Source organism: Pecten maximus, chromosome 7 (genome assembly GCF_902652985.1).
Source record: "Pecten maximus chromosome 7, xPecMax1.1, whole genome shotgun sequence".
Classification (NCBI taxonomy): domain Eukaryota; kingdom Metazoa; phylum Mollusca; class Bivalvia; order Pectinida; family Pectinidae; genus Pecten; species Pecten maximus.
The window spans coordinates 27,919,826-27,938,399 of NC_047021.1; the positions used below are offsets into that span (position 1 = coordinate 27,919,826).

The following is an 18,574-nucleotide window of genomic DNA, read 5'->3' on the forward strand; positions in this document are numbered from 1 at the left end:
AAAAAAATCGATTTAATTTGTGTATATTTATTTTGAAGCGTTAACAGTCTTTTATTTTTTATAATTTGCAGATAGGCTTTTGCTAAACAAAGACGTATCAGATACTGATATATGATAAGCATTTAAAAATGACCCGGAACATTACGACGGCATAACTTAGAATTTAGTTTCCTGTACTCATATCCGGTTGAAAGGAAGTTGACAATGCTGTAATTTCACGTAACAGGTTAGAAGAAACGCAGTTTAAAACTCAGTGAGTTTTTGCTGCTTTAATCCATTGTTTTCAGTCCGCAGAACAGCTACATCTGCTGTAGATGAGGTATTTTTGTAAGTGTAATATAGTTCCATAGTATTTCCATTGAAGAAACAATAATATTACGGTAACAACAGCGGAAGAACAGAATGAATCCTGCTGTACTATAATCATAATGGTCATACAGTAAACACCCTGCCTATCGCAATCCACAAGAGTTGTTCAAGGAGTTATAGGGTTACATGGGACCTATATCCTCCTAGTCGATTACTTCATTTAATGATTCTTACGTTTTCTAACACAATGCTAAAACCTGCTTGTTAGTTTTACTGTTTCGTTGCATACACTGTAATTTTGTGAGGAATATAAAATGCCTTATCCAGCATTTGCCACGCCCCAAAATCTCGTTTCGTAATTTCGTTAAGTCTTACAGTTTGAGTCTGATCTACATTTTTAAAGGTTCTCTGAAACCATAACATTAAAACTACTTAATATGTAATTGTTCGTTCCTAAGAAATAATTTTTAAAATGATAAACAAGAAAAAGCTGACCATAATTGGCATAAAATCTAATTAATTAAATCAGATAAATTAGCAGTCTCATTATATTACAGCAAATATTTATATATTTTATATGATACTCTCACAGAGATTGGTTAAAAAAAGAAAATATGAAGTTCCTGTGTTGCTTGGCTGTAAAACACCTTATTTTTTATATACCAGTATATAATTGCAATTCCCATGTGCACCATAACAAATTGTACTAGGCCTGGAGGATAATGCACAGTTTATGGCACTCTGTTTGTTGAAATCTTGTTGTCATTAACATGTTTAGAGATGATAACATATTTATCATCAGTTATCAAAATGCAACAATATACACTGTAGTGCATATCTCAACTATCTTGAACATAGGGTAAGACTGACAATTTTCAGTTACAAAACTAAATACCAGGTAAAAGTAAAATCCCTGAAGAGTAATCTTGTATTCAAACAATCTTAAGAATACAGAATGTTTTTATACTTTAAGTGATATAGTGAACTAGTACTGCCGGATATGCTGACAATGAAAATAAAGGTGTATGTTAGAAATATCATAATATTGAACTTATACCAAAGTATGTAGGTACATGTACTATACATTTATATCATTTATAGAACAGAATTAAGCCAAACAGGCGTAAAAGAAAACATACCCTTGGGCAGACATATTGATCTTTAGGCAAATAGCTTTGAATGTCAATCAGCTGCCATATTAAAGTGATATTTTGTCCTGATTTATGACTAAAAATAAGCTGGGACAGTCTGTGTGTTTAGAAAAATATTTAATTTATTTTCAAAGTGAAGATAACAATTTTTCCAATTTTATGAAAATAATATTATACTTTCTTACATTAGTAGTTACAGTTGGTTGTAATTACTTAGAAAAAAATCACCATAGATCTTTATCAATTTTTAATACAGTTATTAATTGTAAAAAATATCAAAGAATTGATATAAGTCACATAGGCAAATTTATGTTTGAAGCCAGTAAGATCTTATCTGTGTGATAATCTTTAACCCGTACTCCACTTTGTATTTGTATTGCTGTTATATACCAATACTGTGTATTATGTTATTAATAACACGTACTTATGGGCCATATGACCCACAGTCAATAAAGAAATTGAAATTGAATTTATCAAAACATAAATATAGAAATAAGTGTAAACAACCATCAGAAATTATTATCAAAGCATAACAATAAATAGAAATGTTTATCTTATCTGTATCGCAAATATCCTACAGTTATATATAAAGGCTAGATATTATCTTGTTGTACTGTTAGGTAGATAACACACTAAGGTAGCACACTACAGTAGGACAGCCTGGCCATGGGCAATTTTTTTGTTAAGCAAATAACTCCTGTATTATGATATGCATAAAAAATGAAAAAATAAATGTACACTATAATTGGTATATTCAGTATGAAGAAGTACATACAGGCTTCACATTTGTTAAAACAAAAATTAATAAATTGGTTCCGGATTTTAAATTTCCGGATTTTCCGCGAGTGTGTTTACACAGGAGATTTAGTTTTGCCTACAGCGAAAAATGGATGCCCACAGTAAAAGTGAGAAAGCGGAAAAACTTAATTTACAACATATGTCAAAATAAGATTAATTCTGTCTTTGGGATAGAGATATTTAATTTTAAATAGGTTTCAGAAAAAAATTTGTGTAGAGAATTGTGGTATTTTGGGTCAAATATCATAATATTTTGCAATTTTTGAGCATTTTTTAAGCTGTTACCATGGTATTCACAGCTCTAAAAATCACAGAAAATATCAGTTAACTTATCCTTCAGAGCTGTATTAAGATTGCAAATGTTGTACAGATTACAAATATATATACTTTATTGGAGTTTATATGTAGGGTTAATTGGCAATGTTTACATATCTAAGACGTGTCATATTTTTCAAAATTGGGCATTTTTACTGTACACTGCTACCTAACACACTACACATTAGATTAAATATGTGATGGTCTATTAACATAGTAAAATATATGAATATCAGTCTGACAACAAATTTGAAAGAAATTCAAAGTTCGTAATACTAATAAAACATCATATATGTGATATACATTTCTGTAAAATTTTAAGAATGCTATTTTTTATACCTAATGAATTTTATGAATTTGTTTCACATGTGAAATTTGTGAAAACCATAAATACTATATAAACATAGTTTTAATTTGTAATTATGAGATTCTTTTCATAAAAATGACACTATTTTTTACAATCTAAATTATTTCATCAGACTATTTAATATTTGAATTTGTCATTTATTAATAACTTTGTTTCATTCAATGTAGTTGGTGTAATCAGTGTGGAGCCTGATTAATCGTGCCAATGGCTCAGTTGACGTGGCAAGAGTTGATATGACCAACACAGAAACTGAGCTCTTGACAGGATTGATCAGGCTACCAGGAAACTGAATATGTATGTGTGTGTGAGGGTGTATGTATGTTTATCGGAATATTTATACATGATGATGTAAGGATGAGTATGATGATGATAAAAAATCTTGGTCATGATGATGGCGAAGATGATATTATGATAATTGTAAACCATACATATTGCAAGTGATGTGTGTTTGTGTGAGTGGTTCTTATATGTATTCATGCATTTAAAATGTCTTTAAAAATAATTTTGTTTCAGATTGAAGTAACCTGACAACAAGTCATTGAGTCATGTCTGCTCCTGTCCTAGATGTCATGGCAACTGTGATGATGTACCCTGTACTTGTCACCACAGCTACTGTGACAGCAGCAACTCTCCTCCTCTACCTTGGCCGACCTGTTCTTGTTGTACAAATGTATATGAGGTATCACTTTTAGTTTATATGTACACTAAAGTATAAGCACATTAATAACTATTTCAAGCTGCTCAAGATAACAAAAATCAACTGATCAATTTTAAAGCTAAATTCTTTCCTCTAAAGTTGGTATAGACACCTGTACAAGCAAACTGATACTAGTATAACGCTAATAATACAAATCTATGCTATCATTTATATGTCCATTAAAAATACCTGAAAATTGTCTAACTCTTTTTTAATGCATTTGTTGTCTCTTTAAGGCTAGCAGTGTTGCTTAGTGGGATGAAAATTCAGTATGTAAAGTTGGGAGACCTTACTCTATGTTACGGAGAAAAAGGTAGAAGGCGTTCAGACAAGTCCTCCATTCTTCTCCTCCATGGATTCTCTGCTGACAAGTTTATGTGGGTTCCTTTAGTGAAGGTAGGTACCTGTCTGTCTCTCACATATGAATGTTATGTGTGGCCTGTGGATTCTGTAAAATATGTCATATCTTATATCAGCGAAGCAATTATATTATTCGTTCTGTGATTAATTCCTTGGTATTGATTACTAGACATCATATTCCAAGTTTTTGTACACTGCAGTACTTTGCATGTTGCTAATTTCTTTTGATCGATGAGTAAACTGTGTAATTTTGCAATATGTTGCTTAATGAGTGCTTTCTGAAACTCAAACTATCATAAATTGAAAATTGTTTCTATATATGTATGGTATGTGTGTTTATGGGGTTTGGCCTATCAGTGTTAATATCCCATTTCGACACGAATACAAATGAAGCAATGCAGTGAAGTTTTCTTGGAAATGAAAATAAATGTTGCAAACTTGAGCTATTTAATACAACAAATGACAAAACAAAGCATGTTGTATGCCATTTTATTTATCAATGTCAATTATATAAAAATACCTAAGTAACAGACAAACTGGTTTTCAGTGAATTATAATAAATCATAAGTATATTAAAACATATTTATTCCTTGCCTCTGATTTTTCTATCAATATGTATTTTATAGAAGTTATATTAAGTCTATATATGTTAGTCCAAAGAGAAAAGATAATCTTGGATATATATATGAAGGAAGTAAGTGAAAAATGCAATGAAAGAAAGTATAGAGACTAAAAAGTATTGTATATATAGTAAAATAATATATATATGTCATTGAACTTGTAGAATCTGCCAGACTATCATATAATTGCATTGGACCTACCTGGACACGGGGACAGTAGCACCCCCATGGAAGACGAAGATATCTCATTTACTGGACAAGTGGCAAGAGTTCACCAGGTGTGCATATAGAGAATAATTATCTATATCTTAAGTAGCTATTGCTTGTTATTATTTTCTTCTCCATTTAAAATAAGTATCAAAACTGTTTGCATTACTTTTTACACCGGTATGTATACAGTATACAGTACTTTAGTAGCAAACACTAATTTTATCCATGATTAGACATTAATTTGATTGTACAAGTTCTCAAAAGAAAAGATTTTATTATTTTTAGTTTTTGAATTCATACGTCTAGAATTTACATAATATGAAGAAATCAGGTGCCATAAAAGATTGAGTGCCTTAAATTAAAAGCATAACATTTAGGAAACATTTGAAAGCTATAGCATGAATTCCAATTCAATACATACATTTGCTTGGTTGTGAGTTGAAATAAACTTGTCACTGATTCAGATTTATTGTTGGTAAATAATATTCCAGTTAACACTTTGTCAACTTATGCTCAATACTATAGTAATATATTGGATGTTAATTAGACACACAAAATGTCTAGAAGGATACAAGATACAAAACTAGCTTCTATTGTGTAAGTTTAGTAGTAGAAGAGAAGTGCCCAATTATAAATTATGGCCATCCTGTTGTCCTCACGATTGAAATTGTACATAACAACGTTAACAAGTAAACACAGTCTACCATGATTATTGTTTTTATTTACATAACATTCACAATCTTTTCTGCAGTTTGTGGAGGCTATTGGACTTAACAAGGAGCCATTCCATATAGTGGGGATGTCTATGGGTGGATCTATAGCTGGTATCTACACTGCCAAATACCAGGAGGAAATAGAGAAGATAACAATGATATGTCCAGCAAGTAGGTCTATCATTCAAGTCAGGACAATGATATCGTCAAGTTACAGGGTTGTAGGGTCAAGGTCATCATTCCTATTTTCAGAAAGTCAATGTTAGTTGCTCTAGCGGCTTCATTCCTTGAGGGATTTTGATCAAACTTTAGACACGAATAAATGATCATAGGGTCTTGCACATATTTCAGGTTCAGGGTTGAAAGGTCAAGGTCACCATCTACAACTATAGTTTCATTGTATTGTATTCTTGTTACATTATAGCTAATTGAATACTTTTATTTTTCCCAAATTATCACCAAAAGTGCACCATCCTTATAAATCATTATCATGTAATAGCTAGAGTTGGGATGTACATTTATTTCTTTAGCAATATCAAGTTAATATTATGTATGCTTGTTGATTAATGATTTAGAAATGGCCAAACTTGGTACTATAGAGTTTTCATTCAATCATTTGTAATTAAACCATAAAAATAGTAATAAAGCTTTTTATTTGATTATGAGAAGCATTGGCATTTGTTCATAATCATTCAGAAGTAAAAAATCAAATATTCTTTTTCTCACATAGTGAAGACACCTAAGGACAGTGAAGTTTCCATAAAGATCCGAGAAATCATGGAGTCAGGGGATGACGAAACCATCCTCAAGAACTGCCCATTTATACCTAAAAACCCAGAGGAAATGAAGCATATGTTGAGCTTTGCTCAGTTTTACAAACCAAATTTCTTTTTTACAAATCAGGTAGGTCTAAATTTTCTAAATAGATGTATGACAGAATACATTTTTGTCATGTTTATGACAATGAGATTTATTTTCAGAATTTCTTCTACATTGTATTTGATATCATTGATTTTTTTTAAATATGCGTACACTTTATTATTTAATCATTGTGAATGATTTAAAAGTGCATATTTACAAGAATTTCTTTAGACTGTTTCAAAATTATCAGTGAGGTAGGGATGAGAGACATTTTAAAGGGACCTCACCACCCATCAAATATCTAAACACATTTAGAATAAGGAATACTAGCAAAATAGGGCTTCACTTCACCACTTACCAAATTTAATTTGTATAAACGTGCCTCCAAACTCTCCCACTCAAATAATTCTGGAATAGACTTAAACTGATAATGTCCTGGTCAATCTAAACTGTTTGGTCATTGTAATAGAGGTCACTTACATTTGTAATATATAATTAGAGTCCAAAGGTCATCAGTCAGTATTTGATAATATGTATAACATACAGGAATCACATGCTTTCTAGTACGGAGTTGGAGTAGTTTGATGACCTGAAAAAGTTACAGGTCAACATTCTAATCATACTGTTTTATGTCATGTTCTTTCTGTTTGCCATGTTTGTCGTGAAAAGTAATGCTACAGTGATAATGTTTCTCTCTTTGATATATTTGATGTTAAATAAAGCTTCTTGTATCTTGTTATACTTTTGACTAATAGTTACATCAATGTATTAAAGTCAATTACAATAGATTTGACTGATAATGCCAATTTGATTAAATTTGACAGATCCTACATGGTGCTGTTGAGATGAGAAAACCTTACCACAAGTTTTTCTTTCGCTGTAAGTTTTAAATATGTAAATACTTTTGATAAAAATAATATGACATTGTGTACTCAGTATTTACTTGAGATATATATTCATGATATAAATATAAATTAAACTTTTATCCAGTGAATTTACCTATAATATTTTTGCGTATGTCACTAGTGGTATACGCAAAACATTTTTCACTGACTGTGTATGTGTGAGGCAGAAATCTATTGTGACATCATATTAAGGATGAAGGATTTCATAAATTATGTAGTCTCACAAAAATAAAAACTTCTAAGACTTATTTTATCAAGTCTCATACGGTGAAATTCATTTAAGATACAATATATGATACATGTGTATACAAGTATCTTGAAATTTTATAATATTGAAATATATGCCAGAGTCTGCAGAAGTACAAAATGGACATAGCACTTGAATGTATTAATGTGTTTAGATATGATTACAATGTATGTTAGAGTTATGACTATCTGGTTATTCAATGTAACCCTGAATCACTGTAGGTAAAACACTATCAAACTTGTCTGGAAAATTGTGTAAGGTATAGAAAATTTATTGAATCAATATGTTCATTCCAATGAAAAGTTCTATATAGTTACATGTTTTAGATGTCATGCAGTGGTATGGTAAAATAACCAACTGATTAATGATTCTTTGTTATAGTATTCAAGTCCCTTGCCAGTTGGGAGTATGCATTTATACTGGAGAACACAGCCCACAAGATCACTGTACCTAGTCAGCTGATATGGGGAGAGGAGGACCAGGTAACACCTAGATACCATTCTACTAGATTGAAGATTTTCTATGAATGTCGGGGAAGTCGATTGGTTATATGGTTTAATATCCTATCAACAAATTCAGGTCTTTTAGATTATGCCTTCTGATTATATGGGGCTGTTTCATAGTGTTGGATGGGGCTGTTATATTGTGTTGGATGGGACTGTTTCATTGTGTTGGATGTGACTATTTCATTGTGTTGGATGGGACTGTTTCATTGTGTTGGATGTGACTATTTCATTGTGTTGGATGGGACTGTTTCATAGTGTTGGATGGTACTGTTTCATAGTGTTGAATGGGGCTGTTTCATAGTTTTGAATAGGGCTGTTTCATAGTGTTGGATGGGACTGTTTCATAGTTTTGAATGGGGCTGTTTCATTGTGTTGGATGGGACTATTTCATAGTGTTGGATGAGACTATTTCATAGTGTTGGATGGGACTGTTTCATAGTGTTGGATGAGACTATTTCATAGTGTTGGATGAGACTGTTTCATTGTGTTGGATGAGACTATTTCATAGTGTTGGATGAGACTATTTCATAGTGTTAGATGGGACTGTTTCATAGTGTTGGATGGGACTGTTTCATAGCGTTGGATGGAACTGTTTCATAGTGTTGGATGAGACTATTTCATAGTGTTGGATGGGACTGTTTCATAGTGTTGGATGAGACTATTTCATAGTGCTGGATGGGACTGTTTCAAAGTTTTGAATGGGGCTGTTTCATAGTGTTGGATGAGACTGTTTCATTGTGTTGGATGGGACTTTTTCATAGTATTGGATGGGACTGTTTCATTGTGTTGGATGGGACTGTTTCATTGTGTTGGATGGGACTGTTTCATAGTGTTGGATGGGACTGTTTCATTGTGTTGGATGGGACTGTTTCATTGTGTTGGATGGGACTGTTTCATAGTGTTGGATGGGACTGTTTCATAGTGTTGGATGGGACTGTTTCATAGTGTTGGATTGAACTGTTTCATAGTGTTGGATGGGACTATTTCATAGTGTTGGATGGGACTGTTTCATTGTGTTGGATGGGACTGTTTCATTGTGTTGGATGGGACTGTTTTATAGTGTTGGATGGGACTGTTTTATAGTGTTGGATGGGACTGTTTCATAATGTTGGATTGAACTGTTTCATAGTGTTGGATGGGACTGTTTCATAGTGTTGGATGGGACTGTTTCATAGTATTGGATGGGACTGTTTCATAGTATTGGATGGGACTGTTTCATAGTATTGGATGGGGGGGGGGGGGGGGGGGGGGGGGGGGGGGGGGGTAAAAAAAGATAAACTAAACATAGTTGTTCATGTGTCTGTTTTGAAATGTTGTAAAATATCAAGTTTAGATAGGAATGGGTTAAATTTTTGAATACTTTACTCATCCAAAAATAACAGAAAGATATTTAACTAGTTTTCATTAGAAACAAGAAATATACCTAGTATGTATATTGTATCTTTTTTTGTATACCTAGTATGTATATTGTATCTTTTTTTATATACCTAGTATGTATATTGTATCTTTTTTTACTAGACTTTGAATACAGGCTTGTGTCCCAGAACTGAACCTGCAGGTTATTGTCACAAGTTATGTCACTAGTATTAAATCAATGTGGTTACAGAAGTTGCTATGAATATCAAGCTTTAGTATTTACTACCCTAGTGAATGTATAGTAATTAAGATGATAAAAATATTCTGGTCAGTTGAAACCTATTAATCCTTTTACTTGTAGGTGATTGATGTATCAGGAGCCACTCTGCTGCAGGAAAAGCTTCCAAACTGCCAGTCGGTAGACATCATTTCCCGCTGTGGCCACGCTATCAACCTTGACAGACCAGGATCAAAGACCAAGGCCATACTGAAATTCCGAGGTGAACTTAAAACCAAACAAAGCTGATGGCAAACTGTGTTACACTCCTCAACATCAAATATTCATCTGCTCAATTTCATTTTAATGTTAAACCAAAGATATCATTCATGAAATTATTTTAACGTTACATGATGTGAATGTGTCCTGACAAAATCTACAAGTCATGTACATGTATGTATTTATTTTTCCATATAGGAAACTAGTCATTATATCATCTGCTTAATATTGTTACTGTATTTCTTGTTTTTAAAAACCGTTTAACACAAATAACTAAGATATGGGATAAGTTCAGTGAAAGTGTCGACCAATGAGTGTTGTGTATTTGTGTGTGTGTTATCCCCATATTGATTGCTCTACAGAAGTCTGCTGTTTGTCAATAATCTAAGATGAATATTGAGTTTCTTGAGATACACATACCAGTTAGTACATGTATATATCGTCACTAACTGGAAATTTTAAAATGTTTTTAAAATGTCTTAGAGTGGATAGAGTTACATCAAGTTAATATATTAATTCGTATGCTGTATGTAACACTCACATTTGTTTAAAATACTATCACTTTAGAGTTAGTTTTAAACATATGTAAGTACAGTAGGTAGACTACATGTATGTATTTATTTTTCCATATAGGAAACTAGTCATTATATCATCTGCTTAATATTGTTACTGTATTTCTTGTTTTTAAAAACCGTTTAACACAAATAACTAAGATATGGGATAAGTTCAGTGAAAGTGTCGACCAATGAGTGTTGTGTATTTGTGTGTGTGTTATCCCCATATTGATTGCTCTACAGAAGTCTGCTGTTTGTCAATAATCTAAGATGAATATTGAGTTTCTTGAGATACACATACCAGTTAGTACATGTATATATCGTCACTAACTGGAAATTTTAAAATGTTTTTAAAATGTCTTAGAGTGGATAGAGTTACATCAAGTTAATATATTAATTCGTATGCTGTATGTAACACTCACATTTGTTTAAAATACTATCACTTTAGAGTTAGTTTTAAACATATGTAAGTACAGTAGGTAGACTTAACAGTAAGTAACTAGAGTTAGTTATACATATGTAAGTATAGCTAGACTTAACAGTAAGTAACTAGAGTTAGTTATACATATGTAAGTATAGCTAGGCTTAACAGTCAGTAACTAGAGTTAGTTATACATATGTAAGTATAGCTAGGCTTAACAGTAAGTAACTAGAGTTAGTTTTATATAAATGTAAGTAGGAAGGCTTAACATGTACAGTAGCTAGGTAACTATAGTTTGTCTCATGCATGTGTTGGTAGGTAGACTTAACAGTAGATAACTGCTTGAAGAAACCACCAGTTTAAAACATTTTCATCAGTGGTACAGTTTTATATAAAACATATTTTTGTGATAAAGTTTACAGTGAGATATAGTTCTTAAATGCACTTACAGCTGTACTCATTCTGTTATGTAAAAATTATGTAAAACTCCATGGGCCGGTTCATTTTTTGAGGATTTCATAGGACAAGGAAAAATCAAGAAAATATGGTGGTAGGGTGGACCAAATAAGAATATATGGATCAAACCTGAAAACCATTTATTACTTACAGCTTTACTCATTCTGTCATGTGGAAATTATATAAAATTAAGCAAAACTCCATGGGCAGTTCATTTTTTGACACAAATTTGTTTACATGTGTATAATTTATGTTAATACATACTTCTGAAGTCTAAATTGTCCTGGCTCTTCAATATGAAATCATGTGGTACATCATAATTTCATAAATATTGATCCTACTGTTTGGATCTTACTACACAAAACATCCTTTGTGAACTGGCAAAGGGAAGTAACCAGTAAACCTTTCACTTGAGGTAAACATTTTAAAAAATATCTTAACGTCAGAATTAGAAACTTTTACTTTGTTTACTGCATTTACGGCTTTTCACTGATTTAGTTAACTGTAATAACCAGTAATGGATTTACAGACATTGTATCTAATCAGCATTGTTTTTATGAGTTTACCAAGCCACAGGAACAAAGAGTATCTATGGCATTGAGTTTTACAAGTATGTTTCTTACAATAACTTGCATGTTATGTTTTGAATTTTAAATTATGTCCGAGGTTGTTAAATTAATGCACCACCACTATTTCATTATTTCATATCACAATCCACACCAGTATTTCAGCATGCAGATTAACCTTATGATTGTACATATTGTATGTGACCTGCGTTGATAATTGATGTACCGCTAATCCTGTTGTCACTATACCCATGTCGGCATTTTATTGAAATTGAAATGTGTCTGTATTGTCAAGGCTCAATCAACTGTTACCCAGTCAAGTCAACCTCAACAGTATTATATTAAGTTTGGGAATGAAAGATTGTATGAGAACTGTTGTCAAACAAATATGTGTGAACGAGTTAAATTTGTTAGTATCTTGATAGATATATCTGATCAGCTTTTTAATGCATTGTTTAACCCTATAAATGTACACGGTACCTGATATAATGAAGGCCGTCACAGAAAGGTTAAAATCTGGGCATTGCTAAACCTGTTTTGATAAAATAAGATTCTTACAACTGTACGTTGATATGTATTTACAACAATGGCGCAAAAAAGCAAGTTATATCAACGCTGGACCAACAAAAGTGATTATAAGTCGATATACAAAAAATGTAACTTGTTCAGCAATTGTTATGAAATAGAATATAGGTAACATTTAAAATTTTACATTTCCATGTATTTCAGCTTATATAATAATGTAATTGTCACTTTTGATTAAAATGATAAACGAAGAAATTATAGTTTTATTTGGTACTGTACATGTCACATGCATACTGGTATAATGTTCCCCTTTCTGATTTTTATAGTGTTGATTTATTTATGGTAAAGTTCTGTAAAGTGTTAGATTAGCAGTTTTGAAATAAGTACATTGTATTAACATATAGGTATTACAGTCACTTTATCAGATTCTTCACTCAGGGAAGTCATTTAAAACTGCACTATTTTTCAAGCAAATATGTATGGCAGATAATTTAAACAGAAAATATTATGCTGATAAATGTTTTCATGGCCGCCTCTGTAATTTCCTAATCTATATCTATGAAAAAATATATTTATACCTGTACATGTATGTATATGTCGATTTTTTATCAGTATTTTAAAGTGACTAAAAATGTAAAACTCATTTTTTGAAACCATAACCAGGCTTCATAATGTTTTTTTTTTCAAATAAATAAAATTGAGACCTTCCTTTAATTGCAATTAATGTAATCTAAGTGCAAACAACATTATATGAATACACATGTATCAATAATATTTACATTTACACTGCAGCCCCACTATATAACTTTACCAAGCTCACTTGGAAGTTATGTGTCTATAACTTCCAAATCTTTATTATGACATCATTATTATAGTGAAGTCATAATTGTCACGTCGCCGATAACGAAAGATGGCCGTTGAAAAGGCTGTTCCGTCTTTGACGATAATAATTTGTTCATTCATTATCAGAGTAAAATTCCTGGGTAGTCTTTCAAATTCATTGTCAAATGTAAATATAAGCATTGAACTGCTTTCATTTGGAAGTTATGGGCTGATGAATGCCAACTGGACAAAGGCAAATTCAACATGAAGTGCTAGCGCACTTCATTATACCCCCGCAACGAAGTTAGGGGGGGTATACTGGAATCAGGTTGTCTGTCCGTCCGTCTGTCTGTAGACACATTTTGTCTGGACAACTCCTCCTAAACCGATTCCAATGAAACTTCACACACATATTAATGATCATGTGTAGATGTGCATGCCACTTTCTTTTTCTCAAAATTATGGTTGCTATGGCAACTGGTCACTATAAACTGGTTTTCCGATGAGAACCATAACTTTAAGTTTGTCCGGACAACTCTCCTAAACCAAAGGACCGATTTCAATGAAACTTCACACAAATATAGAGGACCATGTGTAGATGTGCATACCACTTTCTTTTTCTCAAAATAATGGTTGCTATGGCAACTGGTCAATATAAACAGGTTTTCCGATGAGAACCATAACTTTAAGTTTGTCCGGACAACTCCTCCTAAACCGAAGGGCCAATTTCAATGAAACTTCACACAAATATAGAGGACCATATGCAGATGTGCATCTCACTTTCTTTTCCTCAAAATTATGGTTGCTATGGCAACTGGTCACTATATTACTGGGCTATCTTAGTTAGCCTCTAATTAAGAGTTCCAATTCACCATTGACTCGTGCAGATTGCGGGGGTATAAGTCGGCCATCCTGGCGACAGTTCTAGTTAAATTTGCCTATGTCCAGTTGGCATTCATCAGCCCATAACTTCCAAATGAAAGCAGTTCAATGCTTAACTGAATTCAGGTAGACATTGTACATCCATAACTTAACATACTCATCCAACAGTAGCTGGCTGCTGCATACTGGAAAACAGTTTGATTCAAGTTATCTAAATACATGATCTGTATGGATCATTTACAGGTTTGTGGTGTTAAAACATTGTGTGATCTTTGGCTGAAATATATGTCATCCCTTTGTCTTTCTATATGTTGTAAATTGTATTTTTTATCATACAAATATTTTTGTAATATGATATGTAACATGAATATGGTATGAAATGGAAAGAAAAATATTAAAGATATTTGCTCAATGAAAAATGTTATTATTGTTTTTCTTTATCTAGGTTGCAGAATATACATGTCACTGTTTTCATTTTTAGCTCACCTGATCCAAATCAGTCATCTCTCAACTGTATCTTTGAAATACTATTGAAGTCAAGAACACTGGTTTGGAGTATTCCTGGGTGAAGGTACATTTTATTTAGTTGAGCCTATATTATAAACTAGAACAAGAGGCCCATGGGGCCTGTATCGCTCACCTGGTTGTATTTGACCAAATGTCAAAATAATGTTCATGTTCAATTCCTTTTGTTTGTTAACCTCAAACAATGCTATATATGGTTATAGCGGTGGGATCCCAACTGCTTTAAAGAAATAATGAAGTCCAGACTCTCTGAGTTTACAACATGCATTTATAACTTTATGACTAGTAGTGATTTAAAGGAATTACCTCTATTTCCCATATGGGGCCCCACCCCTTTTGCCCCTCGGGGGTCAGAGTCACCATTTATGCAAAATCTGTTCCCCTTCCCCCAAGAATGTTTCTGACCAAATTGGGTTCAAATCCATTCATAACTTTATGACTAGTAGCGATTTAAAGGAATTACCTCTATTTCCCATATGGGGCCATGCCCCCCTTTGGCCCCTTGGGGGTCAGAGTCACCATTTATGCAAAATCTGTTCCCCTTCCCCAAATGATGTTTTTAACCAAATTGGGTTCAAATCCTTTCATAACTTTATGACAAGTAGCGATTTAAAGATATTACCTCTGTTTCTCCATTAGGCCCCGCCCCTTTGGTCCTTTGGGAGTCAGAGTCATCATTTATGCAAAATCTGTTCCCCTTCACATAAGAATGTTTCTGACCAAATTGGGTTCAAATCCATTCATAACTTTATGACTAGTAGCGATTTGAAGAATTACCTCTATTTCCCCATTAGGCCCCGCCCCTTTGGCCCTTTAGGGGTCAGAGTCACCATTTATGCAAAATCTGTTCCTCTTCCCCAAAGGATGTTTCTTACTAAATTGTGTTAAAATCCATTCATAACTTTATGACGAGTAGCGATTTGAAGAAATTACCTCAATTTCGACTATTGGGCCCTGCCCCTCAGGCCCCTTTGGGGTCAGAGTCACCATTTATGCAAAATCTGTTCCCCCTTCCCCCAAGAATGTTTCTGACCAAATTGGATTCAAATCCATTCATAACTTTATGACCAGTAGCGATTTGAAGGAATTACCTCTATTTCCCCATTAGGCCCCGCCCCTTTGGCCCCTTGGGGGTCAGAGTCACCATTTATGCAAAATTTGTTCCCCTTCCCTGAAGGATGTTTCTTACTAAATTGTGTTAAAATCCATTCATAACTTTATGACAAGTAGCGATTTTAAGGAATTGCCTCAATTTCCCCTATTGCGCCCCGCCCCTCAGGCCCCTTAGGGGTCAGAGTCACCATTTATGCAAAATCTGTTCCCCTTCCACCAAGAATGTTTCTGACCAAATTGGGTTCAAATCCATTCATAACTTTATGACAAGTAGCGATTTTAAGGAATTGCCTCAATTTCCCCTATTGGGCCCCGCCCCTCAGGCCTCTTGGAGGTCAGAGTCACCATTTATGCAAAATCTGATCCCCTTCTGCCAAGGATGTTTCTGACCAAATTTGGTCAAAATCCAATAAGAACTTTTTGACTAGTAGCGATTTGAAGCAAATGTTGACGGATGACGGATGCCGCACCATGGCATAAGCTCACCGGACCTTCGGTCCAGGTGAGCTAAAAACGTGACACGTCATGAATATTCCACTCCTGTGCAAAGAACTTGGTGATATAATTTCGATTATTTAAAGATCACTTAGGAGAACTGGCCATAATAAACTGTATCACAAGATGAAACCTGATGGTCATCTTTGGCAACAATCAACAATTTAACGGGATGAAACTCGACAGGCATCTTTGCCCACAATAAACCGTATGACAGGACGAACCTTGGTCATCTATGGTCACAATAAACTGTATGACAGGATGAAACTTGGTCATCTATGGTCACAATAAACTGTATGACAGGATGGAACTTGGTCATCTATGGTCACAATAAACTGTATGGCAGGATGAAACTTGGTCATCTTTGGCCCAACGATAGAACGGGATGAAACTTGACACGCATCATTGCCCACAATATACCGTATTACAGGACGAATTTTTGCATTGTCATAATTGGTCACAATATACCGTATTACAGGACGAATTTTTGCATTGTCATAATTGGTCAGTATAAACCGTATCACAGGACAAAACTTGATGGTCATCATTGGTTACAATAAACAATGTAAGAAGATGAAACTTGACGATTTCCTTTGCCCAAATAACTACAATAAACCGTATCACAGGACGAACACGGACATCTTTCACCACAATAAATTGTATCACAGGACGAACAAGGACATCTTTCACCACAATAAACTGTACGTATCACAGGACAAAACCTGAATGTCATCTTTGTTCAAAATCAACCGTATCACAGAGAAATCTGATGGTCAACTTTGGACACAATAAACTGTATCACAGGATGATGTGAACAGATCTAGACTGACGACAGACAATCCCACCATCTGTTGATGACTAAAAATGTTGACAAACTGGATGTCAACATGGATCGGGGTTCATACAGAATTCAAATAAATCCCAGACATTTATCAGTAACAAGAATTACGTGCAATTATGTGTGTTGGCTGTTCCGCTTTGTCAATATCATAAGCAATTTACATAGGTAATCAAGGATGACTATTGAAATTGAAGGCCATGTCTTAAAGTGCTAAGTAACCAGATACCTATTAGGTAATAGGGTGAGAAAGGCAAAAGTTGTTGAATTCTTTATGCAGCATTCATTACCAACACATCTGTAATTGAAATGCTAAAAGTGTTAATTAAGGATATATCTAGACACAAATGAACCTGAAGGTCAAACCCCAAAGTGTAGAAATTTGAGGTTTTTACACCAAAAACAACAAGAGGCCCATGGGGCCTGTATCGCTCACCTGGTTGGATTTGACCAAATGTCAAAATAATGTTCATGTTCAATTTGTTAATACATTATACAAAAATGTACTCTCTGAAAGACCATATGGATTATTTTTACAACATAATGGTGTTTAAAGAAACTAATTAGTCCCTTAGGGTGGGGAAAACCCTTTGGCCTATGTTTACATAAGAATTGTGTTTATCCCTTAATGCCCAGCGTTACTATACATAGTTATGGGATTGAGGGTCACAGTAACCATTTATGCAAAATCTGTTCCCCCATCACCACGGATGTTTCTGACCAAATTGGGTTCAAATCCATTTAAAACTCAAATCTCTATTTCCCCTATTTGGCCCCTCCCTTCAGGCCCCTTGGGGGTCAGAGTCAATATTTATATAAACTCTCTTTCCCCCTTCCCCTAAGAATATTCCAGACCAAATTTGGTTCAAATCCATTCATAACTTTATGAATAATAGCGATTTAAAGGATAAACCCCTATTTCCCTATTTGGCCCCGCCCCTCAGGCCCCTGAGGGTACAGAGTAAAAATGTATCCAAACTCGGTTCCCCTTCTCCTAAGGATGCTCTTGACCAAATTTGGTTAAAATCCATTTAAAACTTTATGGCAAATAGCAATTTAAAGACTAATCTCTATTTCCCCTATTTGGCCCCGCCCCTCAGGCCCCTCAATATTTACACAAACTCTTTCCCCCCTTCCTCTCTCGATGTTCCTGATAAAATTTAGTTAAAATCCATTCGTAACTTAATAATTAATAGCGATTTAAAGGATTAACCCCTATTTTCCCTATCGGACCCCACTCCTCAGTCCCCTGGGGATTCAGAGTAAAAATTTATACCAACTCGGTTCCCCTTCTCCAATGAATATTCCTGACCATATTTGGTTAAAATCCATTTAAAACTTTATGACTAGTAGCAATTAAAAAACTAATCTCTATTTCCCCTACTTGGCCCCGCCCCTTAGGCCCCTAGGGGTACAGAGTAAAAATTCATATAAACTCTGTTCCCCCTCCCCTCAAGGATGTTCCT

The 18,574-nt window shown here is 33.8% G+C and overlaps 1 protein-coding gene across 4 annotated transcripts; it reads left to right on the top strand.

Moving 5' to 3' along the window:
- The first annotated feature begins 162 nt into the window (after positions 1 to 162).
- Positions 163 to 12,463, top strand: LOC117330452 (monoacylglycerol lipase ABHD6-like). Of its 4 annotated transcripts, none has more exons than XM_033888749.1 (10): positions 163 to 226; positions 3,454 to 3,619; positions 3,874 to 4,033; positions 4,782 to 4,895; positions 5,579 to 5,711; positions 6,271 to 6,443; positions 7,226 to 7,280; positions 7,935 to 8,035; positions 9,777 to 10,509; positions 10,945 to 12,463. In XM_033888749.1, the coding sequence occupies exons 2-9, from the start codon at positions 3,486 to 3,488 to the stop codon at positions 9,939 to 9,941; spliced, it is 1,035 nt and encodes a 344-aa protein (XP_033744640.1). In that variant the 5' UTR covers positions 163 to 226; positions 3,454 to 3,485; the 3' UTR covers positions 9,942 to 10,509; positions 10,945 to 12,463. The 4 variants fall into 4 exon arrangements, with proteins under 4 accessions (XP_033744640.1, XP_033744638.1, XP_033744636.1 ...); XM_033888747.1 differs by having other exon boundaries at positions 174 to 253; XM_033888745.1 differs by having other exon boundaries at positions 193 to 327.
- Positions 12,464 to 18,574: the final 6,111 nt, after the last annotated feature.